Below are 24251 nucleotides of genomic sequence, written 5' to 3' on the forward strand. Positions count from 1 at the left end.
AAAGTATGTTTTGATGATCCACCTGTAGACTAAAAATACCAAAATAATATAACAATGTCAAATTGATACAACACCTTAAAGCCTACTTGGAATGTGTCTCCATTTCACTTTATGAAACTGACGTGACATAGCTTAACTAAGTACATTTGCTCAAGTTATGTAATTAAATCTGAAGTACTTGCTCGTTCTACTCGACCACAACAGCTCAGAGGAAAATTGTACTTTTTACTTCACTGCCACTTTATCTGACTTTAGTTACTCTTTAATTAAGATTAAGATTTGTTGACAAAATGTATGACCATCTTATAATATATGATTTGTTATAGCAAAAGTGCCCAATAAAAAGTAAGTTAAAGTTTTGAAGGTCTTTTACTTGTAACACTATAAATTAACACGGTCATACTTGTTCCACCAATAAGCTATTGGTTGATTGTTAATAAAAAATATTTAGCATCCATTTTGATGATCTAATCATAAATGCTAATTTTTTTCTATTTCAGGCTGTTGAAAGGTGATAATTTAATGCTCTTCTTTTTCATATGTAATTATGAACAATGTGTTTTGGACCGTTTCTTGAATAAAACAAGCAGTTTGAAGACATCAGCTTCTGGTGTGAGAAACTAATAATGATTTACACTACTCTGGCATTTTATAGACAAAATTATTAATACATTTAATGAGAGTACAACAAACTGTTTAGTGAATAATTTGTTTATAATGAGCCTTTTTTTCCCAGAAAAAATTGAATTCAAATAACTTTCTAAAAAACAAAACAAAAAACACATGCGCTCAGTGTCAGTTAACATGTTCCACCTTCCTGCAGCAGTGTGTTAAATAACTTGCTGAAGCACAACTAATCTTGTAATTTGTGCATTACAATGTAAATTCTTAATCTTATAAAACAAAAAAGATTTAACCATTGCACCATCTTATTTGTCAGGAAAAGAAGCATCATAATAGTGGCAAACACTGGGCCTTTTTGTTTCACTGAACTTGAGCCTTACAGTGCCCTAATCTCTTTCTTGTTGCGGTTCGCCATCAGGAAATACAGGGATTAACAGGGGAAAGGGGAATTATGGCCACAGGTGGATTAAAGTTGTCCCAGAATAGTGATCTTGTGATGTAGACCTTGAACTGTGCGTGATCCAAATTGGACAGAACTGTGAGTGGACACAGTTGTGGCTTTTTCGCATGAATTATAAACAGTAGATTAGGAACAGTGCTGCCCAGCCAGTGTTGCACTGAACTGCACCAGGTTCCCTAAGAACAAAATGAAAATAGACTTGTTTATTTTTATTATCACAGGCCTTTTATGATAAAAGGTAAGGATACATTTTTTTATCCTTACACTAGAGTTGATTAGATATTAAGGAGGAGAGAAACCTCCAGAAGACCAAACAAGGGGAGATCCCTCTTGCAGGATGACACAAACACACAAAACAGGTGTGAACAGTATATGGATAGGCAAACGTAGAAAATCCATTTGGTGCACAAGGTAGAAAAAAAATGCTGTTCTTGATACAACCATGCCATGTATCTTTAAACTCAACGAGAACATAATGATGACCAGTCAAATCAGAAAATGTGCCGCAACCCTGGGGGACACTGACCCTGACCTTCCTCAGCAGCGGGGACCGCGACCTACAGAACCAGTGAGCTTTGATGTGCTGGCCTTGTCCTGAGTAATGAAAGTGGGCAGACAGGATGGGCACACTGGGCCAAGGCAGAGATTAGCCAGTGTTTTGTTAGCAGTTCTAACGCTGGAGCCCAGTGTGCAGCCATGACGCTTGTTGTGTTTGCAGAGACACGCAGTTGGGTTAGCTTGATAAAGTGGAAATAAATTGAAAGAGCAACCCAAAGCAGTGTGACTGGGCAAGGACAAAGGGTGAGACGAGTGGCTACTATGGTGCCGTCGGACAGAGAGCGATGGGTGGGGAGGGAGAAAATGAGATTTTGAGAATCCATTTTATTCGAAGTCCCCTCTCTGGTTGTTGCCCCAAAGCATGAAAAACAACACATTCAGTCTTTACGGGAGATAGATGGATGAAAAACAGCACTGCAAAGTTTAAAGAAGAAAACATACAACGCAATATAACCATCGAGTGAGCCGTAAAGAAAGCATTGGTGTGTATGGGACTGTGAGTAGCTTGGCTTGCACGCACACCCACTCAAACACTGAACACCCCATTCATAAGTCAGTGCAGCCCTTAATTTATCTTGTCAGAACAAATGTGTTAGACGGTAATTTAAAAAAAAGAAGGTAGCCAGCAGTGCATGTGCTGAAATTACTTTGCAAATCATTGTCTTGCAGCGAATTATGAAGTATAACTGCATGAATGCAACAATTAGTTTAAAAAAAACTGTGGCGTAATACTGAAAAAACAAACAAACAATGGGAACACTCCCTGTGCTTTGCAAGTCCAGTCTCAACGTGTTCAGTCCAGCCTCCTTTTTGGACGCGGGACAATGTTTTCCATCTGCATAAATGTTTTAACACCTGTTATGTAATCTTGATCCACAACTCTGCTCTGTACATGGTCTGTGTGTGTGTTTGGTATTAATAGTTCAAGAATTAAAATAGCAAACAAAAATGGCCAAATAGCATAGTATATATAGTGATATATCACTGTAGATTTACAGTAACGTGATGTTATCGATTCTGTGGCCCATTCATGTCGCCTTCTAATCCTCTTAAACTCTGCCCTTCTTACATTTTTAAGAAGCACCACACTTGTGGGTGGGTCAGTTAGTGCAGCCAGCCCACTGTAAAAAACAACACAACTTTATTCCAATTTCTAGTAGAAGTCTCAATGGTTTCACAGACGACAAATAAGATAGAAAAAATATTTTTTAATATAACGATTGAGAAGCCATGAAATACATAGCATAGTGACCATTTAACTCAGTAAAGCTTCAATGAAGAATTTGAACAAGCCAAAGGTACTTGAAGTGAAGTATAAAGGGGAAATGTTATGTTAAAATGTAGTTGTTGTTTTTTTAAATTACACAAACAAAGGTTTTGTATATTTCTATGTAATTCAGCCGTATAGAGCCAAACTGATCCTGATATGTTATGTCTTCATTTTCACTCTCAGATATTTAAGAGTAAAAACAATTTATCAATAATCTTTTTTTTTACTTCAACATGCTCTTAATTGTAAGACATATCCAGAGGTGAGGTCTCTTAAATTGGTAAAGAGAAGATCCTCGACGACTGAAGCACAGACACGAGCCAACTCCCAACTGTCGTAAATGTGTATTTATGTTTTAATATATAAATGTTGCCCCTACACACAAAATAAAATAATGTACAATATGGTAGATGTAGACTCAATATATCTCCAGGTCTGATAGTATTGGCGTCAGCCTCAAGACTACAGTATCGGTCAGGCTATATTCAGCAGTGGCATCCTGATACAGTATTCAGGTTACTATATTTATTATTAACTCTGATGCCATCCAGTGTTGCTGTGGCATCAGCTAGTATTAACTTCAGATAGTATTAGCTTTTCGTTTTTTGTAATTTGCGTGTCACCTCCCCATTTTCTGTACATGCATGATGTCACAGAATGTATGTCGTACTTAGAATCAGGCCGGATACCACAGTTGTGTACAAATTTAGGGTAATTGTACTTTGTTTACTTTGCACTACTTTATACTTCTACTATTGTACATTACGACATTACATAGTACATTGTAGTAATAATAATAATAATAATGTATATATATATAATTCATTAAGTTATATTTTTGGGATTTCACTGTTGAGGTAATTCTTGGCTATTTAATATTTGACTGAAGCCAATGATTAGTTTTATCATGGATCAATCTCCTGATCTTTTTTTTATTATTAAAAATTATCAGAATATTTGTGGTCAAACAAAATTGTTGTTTCAAGAAATGCTTTCGTCTCGGAGTTATTACTGTAGTGTACAGGATGAGCCCTGCATGCCTGACGCAGACTGTCCTTTAATGGGCATGGCTACTACAGGGAAGCACGCGCGCACGCGCGCACACACGTAAACACCAGGTGAACACACACACGTTCTCCCTCGCGCGCGTTCATATGGTTCTCTTACTTTATATGTCCTCTTTGTCGCTCAAACTCTTTTTGATATCGATCACTGTACAAAACCGCCTCATCGGAAACTTGAAACTCTGCGTCGAATCAGCGCGGAGGGGAAAAACTCGGCCTTCCGGCCTCACCCCTCCATTCATGAGTGGAAAGCTCCGCCCCCCTCTTGCGTCAGTTTGTTTATACACATCCCCGCCCCTCGCGGCTCTTAAGAGCAAGCGCACACGCACGAGTGAGGCGGTTTTTATTTCATCGGCGACAGTTTTCCAGTCGTCTTCTCGTCTCGCCTGCTTTCACTCTCACCAACCGGAAGACTGTTAAGAGGTAATCGACCACCGTCACGTTTCATCGATACAACAAAAAACATCTTTCTTTGTCTGGTAGTCGAGTCGTAACGACAGCTGTCCGGTTGTAACGTGTACTCCGTGTGGCCTGATGCAATACCCCCGCGTGTGTTGTCAGTTGTATGGTTCAATATGTGTTCTTTTAAATAACGCCACGTCCCTTCGTGTTTAGTCGCGGTTTTATGATACGGGATAAAACGCGAATGCGGACGTTTGCGTTCTTTCGCCACGTTTCCGTTTAGTTCGGTGCGGTCGGGTGTTCGCGTGCGGCGGCTTGAGTTTGTCATTTGAGCGCGGAACCATCTGATGTTAGTCGACCGGTGCGCACGGAGAACCGAGAGGAAGCGGGTCATTCGAGAAGAGGAGGACATTGTGGAGAATGTCTCTAAACTGGGCTCTTGTCTGTTGTAGCGCACCGCTCGACATTTCCCGTGTTACGGTCAGAGGTTTCCATTCATTGTTTTGGTTCCTAGCTGGTTAGCACCGGTGGGGGGGAGAGCTACCGAGCGTGGGTGGGATGGCCACAGTGCTGCCTTCAAAGACCCCCCCGAAAACCACCGAATTGCGAACAATCCAGGGAATTATTCTTTGTTGACGCGTGTTTTCTGTAAGTGTTCACAGCGACAACACCGAATACTGATGCAGCATTGCGTTCAAAGTCAACCGTCAACGGCTGTTAACGTGGCGCACACTTCAGGCACTAGGACGCAGGTACCTGTGAACACCAGTCGGTTAGACCAGTTGTGCTGCGCGCTCCCACCGTAATTATGATGTTTCCGGAAAATTGAAGGCAACATCGACGCCGCTCGGAGCCACGTAGCGACGCAGCGACGCTGGTGTTGTAGTCTTGTGGCATTTATGGACGTCTGAGTGTCGCGCTGCATGGTCAACACTGCTTTGTGAGTAAGGATTTACAACCGTCGTTGTAGTATTCATTTTTTTTTTTTTACACTAGCTTCTAACATGAGGCCGAGTGCCGTCAAAGCGGCTCGTCCTTCCGGGTTGGTTCGGTTCAGCGTACTCGGTGTCCTTCTCGACGCGGTGCGTTCAGGGTGTCACCCATGCGTCAGTTGCATCAGCCGCTCGGATGCCACACCACATTTAAAACCCGACGTGGAAACGACCGCGGCGGTGAATGTAGACACGGAGACGCGGCGCTGTGCAACGTGATTCAGTAGCCACATGCCACGTTAGTGTCTTCGCCAAGTCTTGGCTGACCACTGCATGACTTACAGCTCAAGTCGAGTAAAGGCACAAAAAAAAAATGAGGAGATAGATTTGTCAAGTTTTGTCTGCATCTGTAAATTGTTAATGTCTTTGTTATTGACAAGTTGGTCAACGGAAGCATCCTCGTGTGCCACTAGTGTTGCCATTTTCAGCAGGTACAAAAATTATGATTATGCCATCTATGGAAAAAAAAAATCTTGTTTTACAGGTTAAACGTCATAATGTTCAGATTTTGAGAGTTGCTGATTCAAATTCAGGGTCATTTTAATTTAAAGTCGACTAATTGAATAGTCAGTTGACAAAAGAACATGCGACTAATCAAATACCAAGCTTTTCCTTATTCGATCTTCTGGAATGTGGAGATTTGATCGCTTTTCTTTGTCTCACATGATGATGACAGACTGAATATCTTTTACGATGTATGAAGACACCAAAACCTATGGGAAATTACAAGGGCCACTTCTCTCTTAATTTCACAGAGACAAAAAAATTATCAAATCATCACTATATATTTATTGTCCTCTAGCTGTTACACTCATAAAAACATAAACTGCTAGTGTAACATCTCTTTGAACATCCCGGCTTTTATGATGTTAGCGAAGGGACTTTATGATTCATATCTATTACAAAGGACTAAGATGTGTTTTGTTTTGGTTGTGATTAGATTTCTGTGTATTGTGACAAACTCATTTCTAATTGGTCAATGTAATTAAATACTTTGAGGGGAGAAAACACAAGGCAGACTTCTACCAAATTTTCTTGCACATGTGGCGTCATCTTTTTTCTCGCCTATCTTGTCATGGTGCACACGCATGTCAAACTGCCCAGTGGTCCCCTTGTCTTCAATGTGTGCTTCAGTTCGTGTGGCTGTTGCCATTAGTGTTGCTATAGCGTTGGCCCCGGTCATGGGAAAGCGAACAGATCCTTCGTTTGTCACATTCCATTTCACAGCGAGCACAGCTTCTTGGCAGGGGCAGTGGCATCCGGCCAGGTGACTTAAAGGGTCGCTCGGTTCGGACTCAGCAGTCGGTCTTTCCACCCGTACTCGCACACGAGTTCACACACCGACATCAGCACAAACACAAACAGCCTCTTGCACGAAAACTGCAGTGTACCGTAAACATTCAAACGGTCGGAAAAACATTGCTTGTGATGGCTAGAGTAATGGTTCACTGTCTCTGTACGTCAGCCGTGATACCGTGTTCCTTCCAGGGTTATGCAAGGTCACTTTTCAAAAGTTAGGATGGTTATCACTGGAAAATATTATTAGATATCTCAATCTAAAATGTATTAATAGGTATTTACCATGCGTTTTTGGACAAAACCAAACAATAAATTCACAAACTCTGTTTTGGTATGGGCAAATTTACATAGTTTTAACTTGGGACCAAATTTGTGAAGGATTTTGTGCCAAACGCAAGTTTACATTTAGCAACGGATTATTCTATATTTGTTAACGCAAATATTCTTTTGTGGAATTATGTTGCTGGTTTGGTCATAGGACACGAGAGCTGCATTGTTGTTGTTGTTGATGTTGATGACAACGGTAGTCAAAACAAAACCATGTGTTGTTTATATGTACAGAATGAGGAGCAGCAACAGGCTACTGTGTAATGCGGTTGGCGGTTTTGTTACTTGTCCCAATAATCCTCTTAGAGTGCATGGCAGCAGTGCTAAGTCAAGAAACGGGGTCATTATCCCCGAGGCCTGTTGTGACCAAGGCCCCGTTAGCCCGAGCTGTTGGTCATAGTCCTCCCAAGATAAAGAGTCCATTAGCGTGTCCCATGTTTGAATATTTGTTCATATGTCGGCTGAAAAAAGGTACAGCAAGAGGCAGCAAAACACGCCTCCCTTGTTCACGTTTCGATATTTTCCTTCCCAGTCAAAGTTTTGCATTTGTTTTTGATAACGGGAACAGAAAATGGCTGCACGTATCGCGCACAGCTCTTTTCGTCTTTGATGTATGTGGAGTTTGCAGACGGCACATTTGTGAGCCACAACTCCATGCAAAAGAGGCGCCCTCGTGGAAAGCACAAGGAAAAGATTAGCCGGTAGTTGACGTGAGAGGAGACCGACTCTAATGTGGCTCTAGCATCACTTTAACGAGACCACCCTTAAACGAGGGTGTGCTGAAATCAACTGTGCCACAACTTGGACTGTATGCACGAAGGAAAATCATATTTTGAAATGGGGGGAAAAGGCCATTTCCCAACAAATTAATATTCCTACACATCGTCAGTTAAGAACAAATGTCATGTCCTCTTGGTATTTTAGAGCTTTCACAGTTTGTTACACTTTAGTCTTGCTCGGTTTAACGTATGTGCGGTGTTGGGCGAACCCCTGAGGAGATCACAGCCTGCTGGGCACAGTAGTTGAGTAGTAAATGTTTATTGACACAACTCAGATCTCAGTTCCTGGTGTACATGTGGAAAACGCTACTGGAATGTCACACGCCAAGTGGGGAGCGGGAGCATTTCCACCATGTACCAGTTTCCCATCAATCTTCAGAAGGTGTTTATTATTGCGGCTGTCGGGTGCTCTGTGGTGTTTTTATTTCATTGTTTCCCCAGCGTTTGTCTTTTTCTCTCAACACTTCACTGTACTAGGCAGGATATTCTCTTTTGAAACACTGAGGCTAGACATGCTTTGATAAATAGGTTATATTGTTTTTTATGGTATTAATAGAATATGGCTATTGTGCTGAAACGCTGTGAGAGCATGTATCCTGTGTGTCATGAAAAAAGAACAGGCCAAAATTAGATCATAACATAATCTACAGCTGAAAATTGTCTAACATACTCTCTGACCTGAAGCCTGTCGATCTGTGGTCGTGGGGCGTGTTTGCCGTTTGATTCTGATTTATAACAAGGAAGCTTCAGAAATACAAGCTGGTTATAACCCATGACCAGGTCTTTGGTCATCCTTTTTATTTTCTAATTATCTTAGTTTTCACCGAACGGCCGTTCTCTACCTGAACCAGGTGGAGAACCACACTGAGCCACACAGTCGGCCTGGTCTAGCGTCGCACGGTTAGTGTTTCACTTCTTCCCTTTGCTCCCCGACTGGTGAAGTGACCGACAGGCCTGAAATGTCCGTCTGCCTTCTCAGCATTCACACCGAGGATTCGGGTGTCGTTGCATTAATAGCTTCGGACACTGTGCAGTGTCACCATTGCCGCAGCGCCGTCGACACAAATCCTGATTTCAAGCCTTCTCGAGAACTGAGTTAAATCTTTTTATGTCTTAAGAAGTGGACTTTTATTTTGTGATGCCACCAGTCTGTGGTCATGATAACTTGTGACAATAGTATTTGTAATAGTATTGTTCTTAACTAGTGAAGTGTTTGCGGATAAATGTGTGTGGCCTCAAATAATAATGAATTTCCTCTTCTTCTATACAAAATGCTTATTGATAAGCGAGTAACTGTCATATGTTGCACAGTTTAAACGTTCATTCCAATTCTTGACGTTAATTGAAATCCTAACACACGATCTCTGTTGATACAATGATCAAAGACACACACACACACACACACACACACACACACACACACACACTCTCCTGTGATCTCATCGCATATAACTTGGAGTGAATCCTCTCAGAATCCATGCCTTTGAATTATAGCAGACACCAAGGAGAGACACAAATTTGAAAATACAAACGACGAGCACAATGTCTGAGAAACCGCACACAGACACCTGGTCATTGGAACCATTCTCTGTAAAGTTAAACCCTCCACAGCGATTCGAACTATCAACTTGTGCACTATTTTTCACTTTGACTCGCTGGTATTTGGTGGCCAGCATTTTTATATAGGGCGTGTTTGTGCCGCGTTCGAGGTGCAGGTGTGGTGCACATTTTTTCCAGGGTGGGAAAATACCAAAATGTACGTTAACCAGCAACATTCCATACAGTTCACTCGAGTTACTACCCTTAGACTTTCACTGTGTTAATGCCTCAAAAGTCCAGTCGCAAAACAATGTGTGTGTCCTTGGCCAAATACGTACTGTTGTTGTGCTTATGTCCACATTTGTGCGCATGTTTTTCAGAAACTGACGTTATCGCTTAACCTTTCCTGAACCCGACGGGGGTGACTTGCTACTGATGCATGTCACGTCGCCGTTGTCCCTGAGGGAGGTTTTGTCTGCGTGTTATTCTCGGAGCTCTGAGCTTCATATCATCGACGAGCGGGTCAACAATCATTGTAAATATTTGCTGCGCTCAGATTTGGCTGATTGGAAGTAATGTTAACTTTTGCATGAACAAACATGGTTTTTAAAGGACATACTTGTGATCTGAATTGATTTGAATTGCTCTTCAGGGACATACGGTTCAACATTTTCGTGGAGTTGTTAGGGTCAGGCTCTCGCAGGTCGTTCTATCGGCATATCAACCTTCCATGGCGCAGGTTGTTCACCTTATCGAGCTGCTGGCTCACGCTGTCCTCGTCTCCCCTGCTGACGATAGCGTCTCCTCACAGCCTCCGGCTTTCCCAGGCTTCTCCCTGTCTGCCCGGGATCCGCTGAAAAAGCATAACCCCAGTAGAAGGGTGCCCTTTCCACGCAGTCAGGGAGTGGTGGGGAATTGGGTGTAAGTTTTTCCTTTTGTTTTCATAGGGGTGTGTACTGCGGCAGTTGTACTCGTCTGTATTTTGATTAGATCTGAGCCTGGTAGGAGAGCATCAAGTTCTGTTTTATCTTTTCCTGAGGTATCTCTGTGCCCCACGGTGTCCCGCGATACCTTACTCGAGTGTACGAGTTTGAGGCATGAATTCCTGGAAGTTATGTAACCGCCTGGTATTTGTACATGTTGTCATGGAGTGAAATGAATCTTTTATTATCTATCCAAACCAAAAGGAGGAAAATATTCCAGGAAAGTCTCCAACGTCTGGGGCGCTACCCGCGTTCACCAGAACTGTGTATAAAACCTGCCGAGACATTGTATGTAATATGAGACTGTGCAAATAAACGTGATGACTGATGTTACAAAGCTCTGGTCACAGGGAACATGTCATAGATTTGACAATTTCTCTTTCAGTGTTTAAAAAAAAAAAAAAAAATTCAAACCCTGTCACAGTTTCCCTGGAGTTTGAAAACCTTTCCTGGAAAATATTCACCATTGGAAAGAATACAGCTCTGAGAAATGCAACCTTGGGCAATTACTAAACAGTTCCGCCCTCTTGAGCTTTTGTTTTCTTATTGTGTTTTTTCACAGGTCCTAATCTGCTGCTGCTGCTGCTGTGACCACAGACCTGCTACTTCCTGTTCTGTCTGCTTGACTAAACCTTCGTGAACACACCTACACCAGTGGACCAATAACGAACAGGTGCTCGGTTTATCCGCCCGATTTGCCCCACAGCGCTTCTACTGTCGGACAAACTCACTCAAGTGTTCTGTCTAAGCCGTGTCCGTCACACGCGCCCACACCAGAGGGATTGAAAATGCCGAGCATGCTTCAGTGCCCACGCACAGTCACAGCAAATATGGGCGGCAAGCTGTCCAGCTTTGGCAAGACGCTGCTGCGTCGCCGGGCGTTGGACTTCTCCGGCGACGAGACCCGCTTCGCCCGTTGTCTGTCCACCCTGGACCTGATCGCCCTGGGGGTGGGCTCCACGCTCGGCGCCGGCGTCTACGTCCTGGCCGGCGAGGTTGCCCGAGAGAAGGCGGGGCCCGCCATTGTGCTCTGCTTCCTCATCGCCGCCCTGTCCTCCATGTTGGCCGGGCTGTGCTACGCCGAGTTTGGCGCCCGCGTCCCCAAGACGGGCTCCGCCTACCTTTACAGCTACGTGACAGTCGGGGAAATATGGGCCTTCATCACGGGATGGAACCTCATCCTCTCCTATGTGATAGGTGTGCTCTTTTAAAGTTTCAAAAGTGTTCTTTTCACGAAGCAACAATACTGCTCAGTTTAACACAGTTTCAACTGCACAAACAAAACAATGTAAGGGACAGGTTTTTCTTTCTTCTAGTCACCACGTTGTTGACTTATCTCCGCTGCTGCCTTTCTCTTGTAGGTACAGCCAGTGTGGCGAGGGCATGGAGCTCCACCTTCGACAGCCTGGTGGAACAAAAGATCTCTGACTTCTTCAAAGCCTCCATGGCGATGAAGGTGCCAGGGGGGGTGCTGGCAGAGTACCCGGACCTGTTCGCCCTCATCCTGGTCCTCCTGCTCACCGGTGAGTTCGCCCATCAGAATAATGCTTGTTGCCAAGTAGATTTTCATATACAAGGAATTTGTTTTGGTGCATAACCAAAACAAATGGAAAAAGCAGGTACTGGACGTACAAGGAGATGAGCAGTGACGAGAAACGATAAAATAAAAATTTAATTATAAAAGTGTATGCAATGTGGAAATATGCGTGTTGTATATGTCATTATTTTCATTCGTCCCATCCTGGGTTTAGGATTTTCTCTGTGGGGTTGGAGGATAAATATGAGAGAACATGATTAATATGAAGAGTAAATCCTTGTGTTTCTTGAAATATTACAGAAAGAGTCTTAGGTAATTTAATGAGTCACCAGCCGAAAAGGTGGATTGTTAATAAATATAATAATTCCCCTGAAAAATGTCTTAAAAATAAAATAATCATATGTAAAGTCGGGCCTGCAAACTAATCCATTGTCAGTACTGTATTAAAAACATTTCATAACAGCCCTGAACAGTTTTCAGGCCAACATTACACCCAGCGTGACACGACAGCAGTGGCGTTAGAAAGAAATAACTGGTGGATTAGTGTCGCTGACTGAATGTTAAAAGTGACGAAAGCGTCCGCCCACGGAGCAGAACATGTTGGTTTTGGTGCTGATTTCTGAACTCTCTCTCTGTCCCTCTCTCTTCCTCTATCACATCCTCTCCTCCCTTCCCGTCCTGTTCTCTCTCTCCGTCCTCAGGACTTCTGGCCTTTGGCGTGAGCGAGTCGGCGCTGGTGAACAAGATTTTCACAGGCATCAACCTGGTGGTTCTGGGCTTCGTCATCATCTCCGGCTTTGTGAAGGGCAACACGGCCAACTGGAACCTGACGGAGGAGGACTACATCGGCTTCAGGAACAGAACCAACAGCAGCCGTCCCTTTCCGTCAGTATTTAAACTCTATGAGGTTTTTTTTTCGGTCTCCTCTTGTGTTTGTTATTCTCGGCTGTTAAACAAACCGCCCGTGTTTTTGCTGTCTTCTGTCGCTCAGGGTGGAGGAGGAGTTCGGCGTGGGCGGGTTCGCTCCGTTCGGCCTCACCGGGGTCCTGTCCGGCGCTGCCACCTGCTTCTACGCGTTTGTGGGCTTCGACTGTATTGCCACGACAAGTGAGTGATTTCAAGTCGACACAAGAAACCTCTGAATAAGCACATCGGAGATATTTTTCTCTGAACAACAACCTGTTGCTCAAACTGAAGTGTTTGAAAGTGAAATTGTGAAGCCCCTCTGGTCTTTTTCAGGTGCTGTGAATACAGGAATGCATTTATGTGATTTACGGTCAAGCATAAAATCTCACCCGCTTTCCTTTCTGTTTTCCCCCTCAGGCGAAGAAGCGAAGAACCCGATGCGCTCCATACCCGTTGGCATCGTGGCCTCGCTGCTGATCTGTTTCTTCGCCTACTTCGGCGTGTCCGCTGCCCTGACGCTGATGATGCCGTACTACGAGCTGGACACCCAGAGTCCGCTGCCCGAGGCCTTCAGCTACGTCGACTGGGCTCCGGCCAGATACATCGTGGCCGTGGGTTCCCTCTGTGCTCTGTCCACCAGGTAAAGCAGGGAATTTTGTCTTCTCGTCACTACATGTTCCTTTTTACGTAACGCGGTAAATCTCTAACTATTCAGATATTTTGTTAACCGTTAATATTCCCTCAGTCTCCTGGGCTCCATGTTCCCCATGCCTCGAGTCATCTACGCCATGGCAGAAGACGGGCTGCTGTTCCGCACTCTGTCCAGGATGAACGCTCGCACCAAGACCCCTCTGTTGGCTACCATCGCCTCTGGTATCGTTGCAGGTGAGCTCACGGTCTCTGTGATGATTTGTCTTTTCTCTTAGCGTGTGTTTATCTTGCACACATCTTTCTTGTCACGTTCGCTCATTGCTTTAGGCCGAGGGCTGTTTTTTTTTTTTTTGTTGCTGTGTCTATCCGACGCTGTCAAGTCTGTCGAGAGAGGTTGTTTATGGTTTGCCAGGGTCACAACTCTGCACCGTCTCCAGCCGCTGCAGGATCAATTATTAATAAAAGCATTATTTTGTTCCTCTCTCTCTCTCCCTTCAGCTCTCATGGCCTTCCTGTTCGACCTGGCTGCTCTGGTTGACCTCATGTCCATCGGAACACTGTTGGCCTACTCTTTAGTGGCCATCTGTGTCCTCATCCTCAGGTAAGCACCTTTTCAGCCTCTGCTAGCAAAGTCTTAGTGTCTTGCTGAAGTTGTAATCACGTGCTAATGACCCTCAGCAGCAGCAGCTGCTGCACTAATGTCGTTGCCAAGCACTAGTTTGAAAGCAAAGTTGTATCATAATCTGTTTGCAGCTGAAACACAAGGGGTCACCGAAGGTTTGCGCCGGCTCTCAAGTGGCTGTGATCTCATTAATATGGGACTGAAATGGAAATTTTTTTTTGAAATGTTATGGACGCTCTTATTTGTACGCAGCCATGTAAATCCCTACTCACGGATACTCTTCCCTCCTCTTCAGGTACCAGCCCGGCACCCTGACGTCCTCCAGCCAGACGGAGAAGCTGGTGGAGCTGGTGGAGGGCGAGAAGGTGGCTGTAAGCGGGGGTGACAGCGGCGACGAGTACGGCGCCGAGATGGAGGAGAGGCCGCTTCGAGAGGCCTTCACGCCCAGGCTGCTCTTCTGCCCGAGTGGGAAGACCCCGACGCGAACCTCCGGCAACATCGTCTACGCCACCACTGCTATTATTTGTGCGTATACAAGTCACGGCGGAGCCGTAGATTCACATCTCACTGCGGACGGTGTGACTAACTCTGCCTCTCTTTTCTCGTCTTTGCAGCGGTCTTCATCACCGTGTTGTGCGTCATCCTGGCCAACTTCCTGACAGAGCTGCTGTCTGGACACGCAGGCGTCGTGGTGCCCTGTGTCATTTTGACTCTGCTCTGCTGCGTCTGCTTCATCATCATCTGCCGGCAACCCGAGAGCAAAGAGGCCCTCACCTTCAAGGTAACTCATCAAACCCCGAGAAGGCAGCCTGTGCGTTACAAAGGGCAGGTCTTTTCAAGGTCTTTGCAGGTCTTTATCTTGGGATAAGGAGGATTCTATCTTCCGATATTGGAAACCTACTCACGCAGACTTTGTCTCTGTCCTCTCAAGGTGCCTCTTCTTCCCTGGCTGCCCCTCTTCAGTGTCTTCGTCAACATCTACCTCATGATGCAGCTGGATAAGGGCACGTGGTGCCGCTTCGCCGTTTGGATGGCTATTGGTACGTTTCCTCACTACTCAGTTCTGTTTTCATTTCAAGTGCTTCACATTCTTGTAACACTGTTGTCGTAACTTCCTGCTGCCCCCCCTCCAGGTTTCGCCATCTACTTCCTATACGGCATGAAGAACAGCAGCGAAGCTGCCAGCCGGTCGTCCCCCCGCAAATACGAGCCCGCACTGCAGACCAAGAGTCCCATTTATGTGGGCGCCCCTGACGACAGTGACATGGAAGCAGGCGGCAGCCCCTGATACAGACTTGACACAGACCTGGGAGACGTTGCTGCGCGTCCACACTCATTTTGGCCGTCTAGTTGAACCAGCGGCAGAATGCTGCGGTGTGGGCAGCCTGGAACACGAGCCTGGGTTTAAAGGGAGGAGAGGCAAGAAACCGCCACACACATCTTACCTCTGAATTTGGAGGCTGATTAACTTGATGGCTGGACACTGACGGAGCCACTTTCTGGCCCATGTGTCTTTGTTGTTTTTTTTTCTGTTTGTTTGTAGTTAGCCTTAACCCTCTGGAGATATCTACCTGCCTTTAACTCATGCTTTGAGCGGACTGAACTAACAAGAGTACAACTGTACTCCTCGTGCTTTTCATAATTTGCTCCCCTCAGTTATGATCGGTGGCTTCGAGGAGCCACCGGGTCACTTAGGGTTTAATAAGTCCTACTGTGTACATCAGTAAAAAAGAAGAAAAAAACTGAAACCAGCGAGTTTACGATCATCGTGACACTTGGCTCAGTGAGCCAGACTTCCAACTGTTTATAAAGAAACATGATTTTAATGCAGACCACCACCACAAAGTGGCGTAGATGAGAAGCAGTTACTTCTTGTGAATAGCTGTCGGCAGAGTTGACACGTCAAGTTTATTGCGCCGGGCCTTATTTTGTTTGTGTGTTTTGAACAGGGTAGTGCTGAAGCTGTGTTTTTTACAGTGTCGGCCGGTCTGATGTTTGATGTCGTCATGTATCCGAGGCCGAAGTCCACGCTTTACATGTCGGGATGGCGTTTTAAACTTACTTGTTTGCCGTTGTGCCGCCTGCTCACAGTTTTTTTTTTTTAAATTTCACGCATAGACTCTGTTGAAGTGGAAATTGTGGCCTTTGTTTGAAACTTAACATTCAAAAGGGCGACAAACTACTCTGACCCACAAAAGAGTCTTGAAATCCAGCACAGAAGTGAAGTATCGCAGCGAATTAAAAATGTCCTCATCCAAACACGTGTTACTCCAAAAACAGCATTGTGACATTTTAAATGCATCCATTCACATCTGTCTTCTTCCAAATGCTTTAGATGTCTGTTCCCAGATGTTTCTGCAAATGTGAGGAGAGATTAGCTTTGAGGAAGGTCATCAACAGCTGTAAATTAGGTTTCGAATTAGTGGGTCAAGGAACTGGATGTTTTAATAGACGATGGTCGACCTCTGTCAGATCTTCTCTGCTGTCTGGGAGCTGTGGGGGGTCTCGTCTTTCATCAACACTAAAATATCAACTTTTTATTGTTCTTACTTCCTTGTGAAAATACTTTTTCACAAAGGTTCTTGTTTAGTTTCAATTGAAACTTGTTCTCAGCAGCTCAGTCAGTCACTTTTTATTTCATTTTTTACTGCTGTATTTACTTATTTGTCTTATAGAGCTGTTAATATTTAAATGTTTATAGTATTGTTTGTTTTTGGTATAGCTTTCTTTTTATCTGTCGTTCCCCGCTCTCATATCAATCTCACTATGATTTGTAGATCTTATTTGTAGAGTTTTAATTGTTAAATATAAGTTGTGTTTTTTTTTTAACTCGGGTCCTTTTTGTTCTGCAAATATTTACTTATGATTTCTTTCCTCCCTGAATAAATGAAAACATTTTGGGGAAATTAAAGCTTTCCAAAACGAATAACGACCACTTAAAGTCGGTCTCTAAATTGGGATTTTTATTGGTTTTTTTTCTCCTCCTATGCTTTGGAGTCAATATGTTAACTTATTGTTAATAGCATTTTGTTGTTGTAGTAAAATCGTTTTACTGTAGATTGTACAGTATTTGTTTAAAACTATATCTTTATTTGTATAATACGGTAAATTATACAAACATACTTTCTTTTCAAATATGGCCTGTAATTTGGTGAAATGTGGTAAATTACACTGGAAGGCCTCTCATTCGACACCATGCTGCTGAAATCTAAATTTAAAAAATCCTAGTCCCACGTTTTTTGATCAAATAATCCAAAGGTTTATTGCTCAAATTGCCCCCACCCGTTTTTAGACATGTCAGAAGTATTTAATCTCCCGCAAAGATTTTGGAGCAGTCAGGTAATTGGTTTTTGATCCAGCCTGTTCTTCTAGATGATGTGAACCTATGATCTGGTGCCTGAAGGACCATCGTTCTGCCTGAGAAAGGCGCCGGGGCCGGTGACAACAAACGAGTCGTGAGCTCTACTCTCTCAGACGTCTATCAAACACGACCCGAGACCCAGAACTCTGACTGCAGGTTGAAGTCTAAGTCTTCGCAAGCAGCCCTCGTGCCTTTTCACGAATCAACCCGATCATCTCCCTTCTTCGATGCTTGTCTTATCAAAGACAATGATCTATTTTTGTCTTTCTGCTTTATATCCTGTACATATGGCTGTCATGTATAAAATGAGCTGTATTTTCAATGTTTTTTTTTTTAAATAAAACATGGCATTGAGAAAATTTGCATTTATACCCAGCTCTTCTTTATTTTCATCATATTTTTTCTGCAACGAGCTGCATTCCAGAGGCAGTTGGAGCTTTACTGGTTTCAAAATGAGCCGGCGGCGCCTCGCCTCTTTAACTCCGTTGATAATGTCAAATATGTACAAGTTACAACATGACCTTGACCTCGAGCTCAATAACTACGCAACTTCCTACATAAAGTCCTACAGGTTCAACACTTACATACATCCTAACAATAATTCCCATACAGAATTCATCTGATTTTTGGATTGAGTTTTTTTATTTAGATTTTTCTTTGATGGTTTTTCTAAAGGAATAGGCCCCAAAATACAACACAATGTCAGTGTCCCTCTAGTTGCTTAAGTCCATGTTCCCTAATGCAACATTTTATACTGAGCAGTGCAACACTTTGGAGGACGACTAACGGCCTCCGCTCACTCTAACGACGTGTCAAGTCTTCTTCTGTCTTTGTTTTGGGGTTTTTTTTAGCAGAGGACGATGTGACCTGAGCTGGACATAGCGATCGGAAATCTGTCGCCTCTGTGTCGCCTCTGGAGAATCACAATCAGAAATACTTTATTGATCCCCAGAGGAATGAGGGTAGCGTTACAGTTGCTACAACTAAGAATAGAAATATGTACAGAACTGAAATGATAATGAGCAGAAATTAAAAAAATTATAGATGATTATGATGCATTATACTAATACATATGTACAATAATACAGTATATACAACTGTTAGGATTCTTCACCATTACGATATATGAGGGTAAAACCGGACATCTTATCTTCTCTCATCACAGATTCATAACATAACCTCGGTGGAGGTCTCTGCTTTCTGAATTCTCATGTTTACATTTATTTATTTTGTTCGTCATTGTTTTTCTGTTGGAGAAGGAAATACAATTTCATCACCCAACAACCTAAAAACTCCAAAGCATGATGTGAGGAGGAAGTTGGATGAGAGCATAGAGCTCTCCTTCCTGTTCCCCTCCCTCCTTCTCCACGTAGCGAGGCCCTCCAGTGGTCACAAATGGCATTACTTCAATTGTTTAACTACATTGAAAGTATATTTAATGGTTTAAAAAAACAAAATAAAGGGGCCGGAAAAACTTTGCAGGAGGAAATTCTTTTTTATTAATGTTTCCAGACATTTATTATTGATGACACTTGATGTCACAGCCACAATGGAACCGTTAACTTTGTCAGGGTTTGGTTTCAGATCAATTATTTACAGGTGTGTGTGTGTGTGTATGTGTGTGAGTGTGTGTGTAATGTGATATCAGTGTGTTTCCCGCCACCTTCGTTGTTAATATTCACAAGATAAACGACACAGTTTATGTTTAGATCTGCGGACAGGAATCTGGCTGCGTGTCCTCCCAAAGGCACTCGGACAAGACTCTTCCTCTGCACAGTTGTTTTACAAACTGTTAAATGAACTGATCGCTGTCAATCAATCAATCGATCAATCAATCAATCTGAACTGAAACCTGTGCAACTGTCCAGTTCAAATATTCTTAACTCGTTCACTTTCCATGGTTGACGTACGCTTTGTCATGGTGCTTCAGATCTTCTCACATCCCCAAGCAACAGTCAAGACACTTCCAATTGAAAGGGCTATTTACATTAATATCAAAAATAAAAAATTATTTTCTTTCTTTGGAAAAATTTCCAGTTAAATCGGGGGCATGCATCGATTATAAATATGTACGTGGTTGAATCATATAAATGGATTGTAGGCTTAGGAAATGATATCCTGAAGGTGTCGTGTGATACGTTAAGAGCAGGCTCTGTGATCAAACTCAAAAAATGTGGAGCCTTAAATTGTTATATATTACACCAATAGAGAATCACATTGTGCAAAATGCAAAAGAAAAAAAATCTATTGTTCTTTCATTAATTCATAGGATGTTGTCACTTTTCAGTCAGTTCAGGTTCATTTATGTATCTTACACAAATTATGATTATTTGTGTTTTTTATATTCATTTAATATTGAACACACTGGGGTTCCATACAAAAGGTGTTCAAGGTCACAACTCACCTGTTCTCACCAGTAAACCAACTCAGAGTTGTAAACATGAAGTAGACTATTTACCATAATGAAAAAGAAAATCCTTGCTGTGATTTGATGATCATCAATAAGCAGCTACAGCGTCTCTCCCTTTCAGAACATCTCCACAGCGCAAACTCTTACTCCGGCATTCAGACGAACAAACGTGGCAGAATCTCAATTCAAGCTTTGGTTCGGTTTGATTTTTCACTTTCATTTTTCGTATTAAGCCCCTTGGTTTCATTTAGTGCAGTACAGTCATTGAACGCCTCACACTCTCTGGCGACTCTCTGTTACTGGATAAGGTCTGTACAAGGTTTTAGTATATTCTGAGTGCTATTCATTGGAGTGGAGCTGAAGTGTTGAGGGTTAATACAGTCACACACACACACACACACACGCCCATTAAAACAATCGGGGGGGGGGGGGGGGGGGGGGGGGGGGGGGTTAGGAGGCTTCTTGTGTTAGGAGCATCAGTAAAATGTCCCACGTTTGTGCCGGACACAGGCACCGACAGACTAAGCAATGTCTTTAATGCAGAAGGAAAGTGTGTCAACTCAGCCGGGCGAATCAGCAGAGGCACTGCCGGCTGCCCTTGGTGACCTCCTCGGAGGAGTGGACGGTGTTGGGGACAAATCCACTCTTGACGCCCTCCCAGCCGTCCTGGATCTTGATGTCCCCGCTGCGCACCAGGTCAAAGATGTCCCTCGTCAAATCCACGAAGGCCTGAAATGCCAGATGACAAGAAATCAGATGAGAAATCAGATCAAGATGAGTCATAGATACGGAAAAAATTGAGCTGAAACTATTCGTTGTAATTGGCAGACAATTGATTGACAACAGTTGTGGTAGTCACTTAATTGTATAAATCAAGTTTTTAAAGCATGAATGCCAAAAGTTTCCTGGTTGCAGCAAACATATATACAACAACAACTTTCAAAGGCCTTTTTCCAGTATTCTCAGACATTTTATTCACCAAATTAGTCAATAATTGTTCATTAGAAGTTCAGTTGTAGCCCCACCAAACTATTTGTTTGGCAGAAGTTGTTCCCATTATCCGTTGCATTACATTCCAGTAGAAAAAACACAGTCTCTTCCTTTTTTCTGCCCGAAATGCCAACTGTGCAGTAAGCAATGAAGAGGACAGAGGATCGTAGGCTTCTTGTTGGTGATTTGGTTTATTTCTAATAATTATGTCAATGTCAGAGTTCAATGCAATAAGGATTTGATGCGGGGAAAAAATGAAAACATTTTCGAGCAGATTTTACAGAAAGATTTACCAAACAGGAATGACCGAATCAATCCAAACTCTTTGTCCTTAGGCAGAGGATGACTGCACACAGTAATTACCTTCATCAACATTTTTGATTTTCACACTAAAACAACAGCCACACCTTCTCCACGTTGATGGCGTCCCGTGCCGACGTCTCCACGTAGCGGAGGCCAAAGGCTCCTGCCAGCTTCTCGGCCTCCTGCTGGGTCACCTGACGCTGGGCCTCCAGGTCACACTTGTGGCCGACCAGCAGGAGGACGATGCTGTGCGGCTGGACGTGGCTCTGGGCCTCCTCCAGCCAGCTGTGGACGTTCTGGAAGGATCTGCGGTTTGTGATGTCGAAGAGCAAGAGCCCGCCCACTGAGTTGCGGTAGTAGGCTCTGGTGATAGACCTGGGTGGGTAAGGTAGAGAGGTAGGTGGGTGGGTAGACAGACAGATGCATAGATGAATAGATAGATAGATGGATGGATGGATGGATGGATGGATGGATGGATGGATGGATGGATGGATGGATGGATGGATAGATAGATAGATAGATAGATAGATAGATAGATAGATAGATAGATAGAGTGATGGATAGATAGATGGATAGATAGATAGATAGATAGATAGATAGATAGATAGATAGATAGATGGATGGATGGATGGATGGATGGATGGATGGATGGATGGATGGATGGATAGATAGATAGATAGATAGATAGATAGAGTGATGGATAGATAGATGGACAGATAGATAGATAGATGATGGATGGATAGATAGATGGATAGATAGATAGATAGATAGAGAGAGAGAGAGAGAGAGAGAGAGAGATGGATGGATGGATGGATGGATGGATGGATGGATGGATGGATGGATGGATAGATAGATAGATAGATAGATAGATAGATAGATAGATAGATAGATAGATAGATAGGTGGAGCTGTTTGACTTTTGTCTTTACCTGAACCTCTCCTGTCCCGCAGTGTCCCAGATTTGAAGTTTGATCCTCTTGCCGGGCTCGATTTCCACCAAGCGGGAGAAGAAGTCCACCCCCACGGTGGGGTCCGACACCTGGGCGAAGCGGCCCTCGGTGAACCTCCGGATCAGACACGACTTGCCGACTGTGGAGTCGCCGATGACGATCAGGCGAAACTGATAAAGCCATATCGTCTCCATGTCTCAGGAAAAATAAAATCTGTGGGAGAATCAGAGTGAATCACTCAGTCACTAGTATTTATATTAGGGGCTTTGAAACTGTTGAACCCAAAGATGTAAAGTTTTCTATCGTCACTAAGAAAACCATCGAATTCTCGAATTTGAAACCAGCAGAAAACTTACATTTTTCCTAATTTTACTCATAAAATCCATATCTTCCAAAAAAAAGAAAAAGATTTGTCCTTGACACAATATGAAGGGCAAACATGCTCTTGACCTTTAGTTGGAGTTTTGTTCAGTAGAAATATTTTTTTCTACTTTTTTTGTTTGGGTCTTTTTTATTTGATTTTTCTTATACACAACGTAACATTGGGAAATGGGATATGATGCAAAGAAAAGGAAAAGTATATGTGTCAAACCCTAGCAAAGAAAAAAAGAGCAGACAAACTTACAAACAAGCATAACAAAAGATACATTTTTAAGTCTAGGATGAATGAAGATAACAGACGTGTCATCAAGTCCTTCAGTTTAAATGTGAAAAGAATATGAGCTGTTTAGTTTTGTAGATCTTTTTTAATACCATTGTCTTTTGTGACACAATCCAACATTTCATAAGGAAGACAGTAACAGAAAATAGCAACAAATGACAGATCATCTTAGATTAATCACACTTTAAAGCTGCTATTAAAAAAATCTCATCCTCTTCTTTAAAAAGAGCAGATGTGTTTCTTTACTGTTTTTATATTCAGATGAAATGCAAATGGGCAATTAATCCACAGCCTGTGTTGACCACATTTTGGATTATCACAAAGAGAGAATAATGGGCTCAAATCGTCCCAGCAGCGTCCATGTGATTTACAGTTGTGTGATTTAATTTGAGGAGGGATGGATGGAGGGAGGGAGGGAGGGAGGGAGGGGGGAGGCCACTCCTCTCTCTGCCTCAGTAAACATACTAGCATAGTCATCCCCCATGTGGATAGTGGACATGTTGTTGTGCAGCAGCGAGGGAAACACAATGAGGCCTCGACGGCAGCGAAAACAAACGAGCTCGACGAGGAGAAACGTGGCTGCGGGTTGACGTGAGGCGTCTGCCTCTGATTCCCCAGGAGGCCTCCAGCGACAGAGACGAGATATAACTTTACAACAAATGATGGGGCCCAACCCTTTTTTTAGTCAAACACCAGTTAAGAGTATTCTTTACTTAAATGATTAAGACGATACAATTAATGATGAATAAAAACCAGGAGACGATGACCTACCTTAAAGTTAAAGGCTCAGTATGTGTAAAAAAACAAACCCCATGTCGATGGTTCTGCCTTCCAAAGAACTGTATCCTCCAGATTAGCAGAGGTTGTGGTGTTGCTCACAGATAACATCACACCATTCTGCCCATCGACACTATTCGACCGGTTCTAAAGGTGAAATCATCCTGTGTGAGTGTGTGAACAGATTAGTTCAGGCAGGGCTGACGATTTTTCCGCGATGATCTGCTGATGAAATGGCAGCAGCAGGACACAGCAGCAGCAGCAGCAGCAGCATCACTCATCTCCTCCTCGCCCCTCATCAGCACCATTACCGTAACTGCGCGCACAGCGGCGCAGCTGCGGCGCTCGGGCTGATGCCTTCACAGGCTGTAGGAACAAAAAAATGAAATTTGTAATTTTTAGATGGTGCATGGTGCACATCAACATAACTTCATCCACGCCGTTATTTAGAAGTGTAAGACGACAGATTGGTATCCCAAGTGGTGCTTTCTTATCCCTTCTCGGTTGTAAATTGTTTGCACACAATCTCATTTTTTTTTTGTGTTTCTAGCTTTATTTTGATATGTGCAAAAAAATAGCAAGTGGAAGGCAACAACCAACAACACAGTCTCCCCTGATCTCAAACTTTAAATACTTACTTAGTAAGTACTTAATACTACTTAGAAACAAAATATAACAACTGATTCTATTTCAAAGAATAAAACCATAATTAACAAAACAAATAACATAATGCTGTATTGAAGAAGACTCGATACTAGAGATTGAGACCATAGTTAAATCTTGAATT

General features: G+C 43.1%; 2 protein-coding genes across 4 annotated transcripts; one reads left to right on the top strand and one right to left on the bottom strand.

Moving 5' to 3' along the window:
- Window positions 1–4247: 4247 nt before the first annotated feature.
- On the top strand, window positions 4248–17739 carry slc7a3a (solute carrier family 7 member 3a). Of its 3 annotated transcripts, none has more exons than XM_035625048.2 (12): window positions 4248–4399; window positions 10860–11494; window positions 11659–11820; window positions 12536–12719; window positions 12826–12941; window positions 13158–13380; window positions 13486–13625; window positions 13890–13992; window positions 14309–14538; window positions 14628–14794; window positions 14945–15053; window positions 15147–17739. In XM_035625048.2, exons 2-12 carry the CDS (start codon window positions 11086–11088, stop codon window positions 15299–15301), a joined length of 1998 nt encoding a protein of 665 aa, XP_035480941.2. In that variant the 5' UTR covers window positions 4248–4399; window positions 10860–11085; the 3' UTR covers window positions 15302–17739. The 3 variants fall into 3 exon arrangements, with proteins under 3 accessions (XP_035480941.2, XP_047183624.1, XP_047183618.1); XM_047327668.1 differs by lacking the exon at window positions 4248–4399 and adding an exon at window positions 5006–5026; XM_047327662.1 differs by lacking the exon at window positions 4248–4399 and adding an exon at window positions 5131–5318.
- A 1110-nt stretch (window positions 17740–18849) lies between these two features.
- On the bottom strand, window positions 18850–24202 carry LOC118300553 (ras-related protein Rab-39B-like). The gene is made up of 4 exons (XM_035625051.2): window positions 23459–24202; window positions 22006–22239; window positions 21182–21452; window positions 18850–20513 (listed from the first exon to the last, which is right to left on the bottom strand). Exons 2-4 carry the CDS (start codon window positions 22218–22220, stop codon window positions 20358–20360), a joined length of 642 nt encoding a protein of 213 aa, XP_035480944.1. The 5' UTR covers window positions 22221–22239; window positions 23459–24202; the 3' UTR covers window positions 18850–20357.
- Window positions 24203–24251: the final 49 nt, after the last annotated feature.

The sequence above is a fragment of the Scophthalmus maximus genome, chromosome 2 (genome assembly GCF_022379125.1).
Source record: "Scophthalmus maximus strain ysfricsl-2021 chromosome 2, ASM2237912v1, whole genome shotgun sequence".
In the NCBI taxonomy this organism is placed as follows: Eukaryota; Metazoa; Chordata; class Actinopteri; order Pleuronectiformes; family Scophthalmidae; genus Scophthalmus; species Scophthalmus maximus.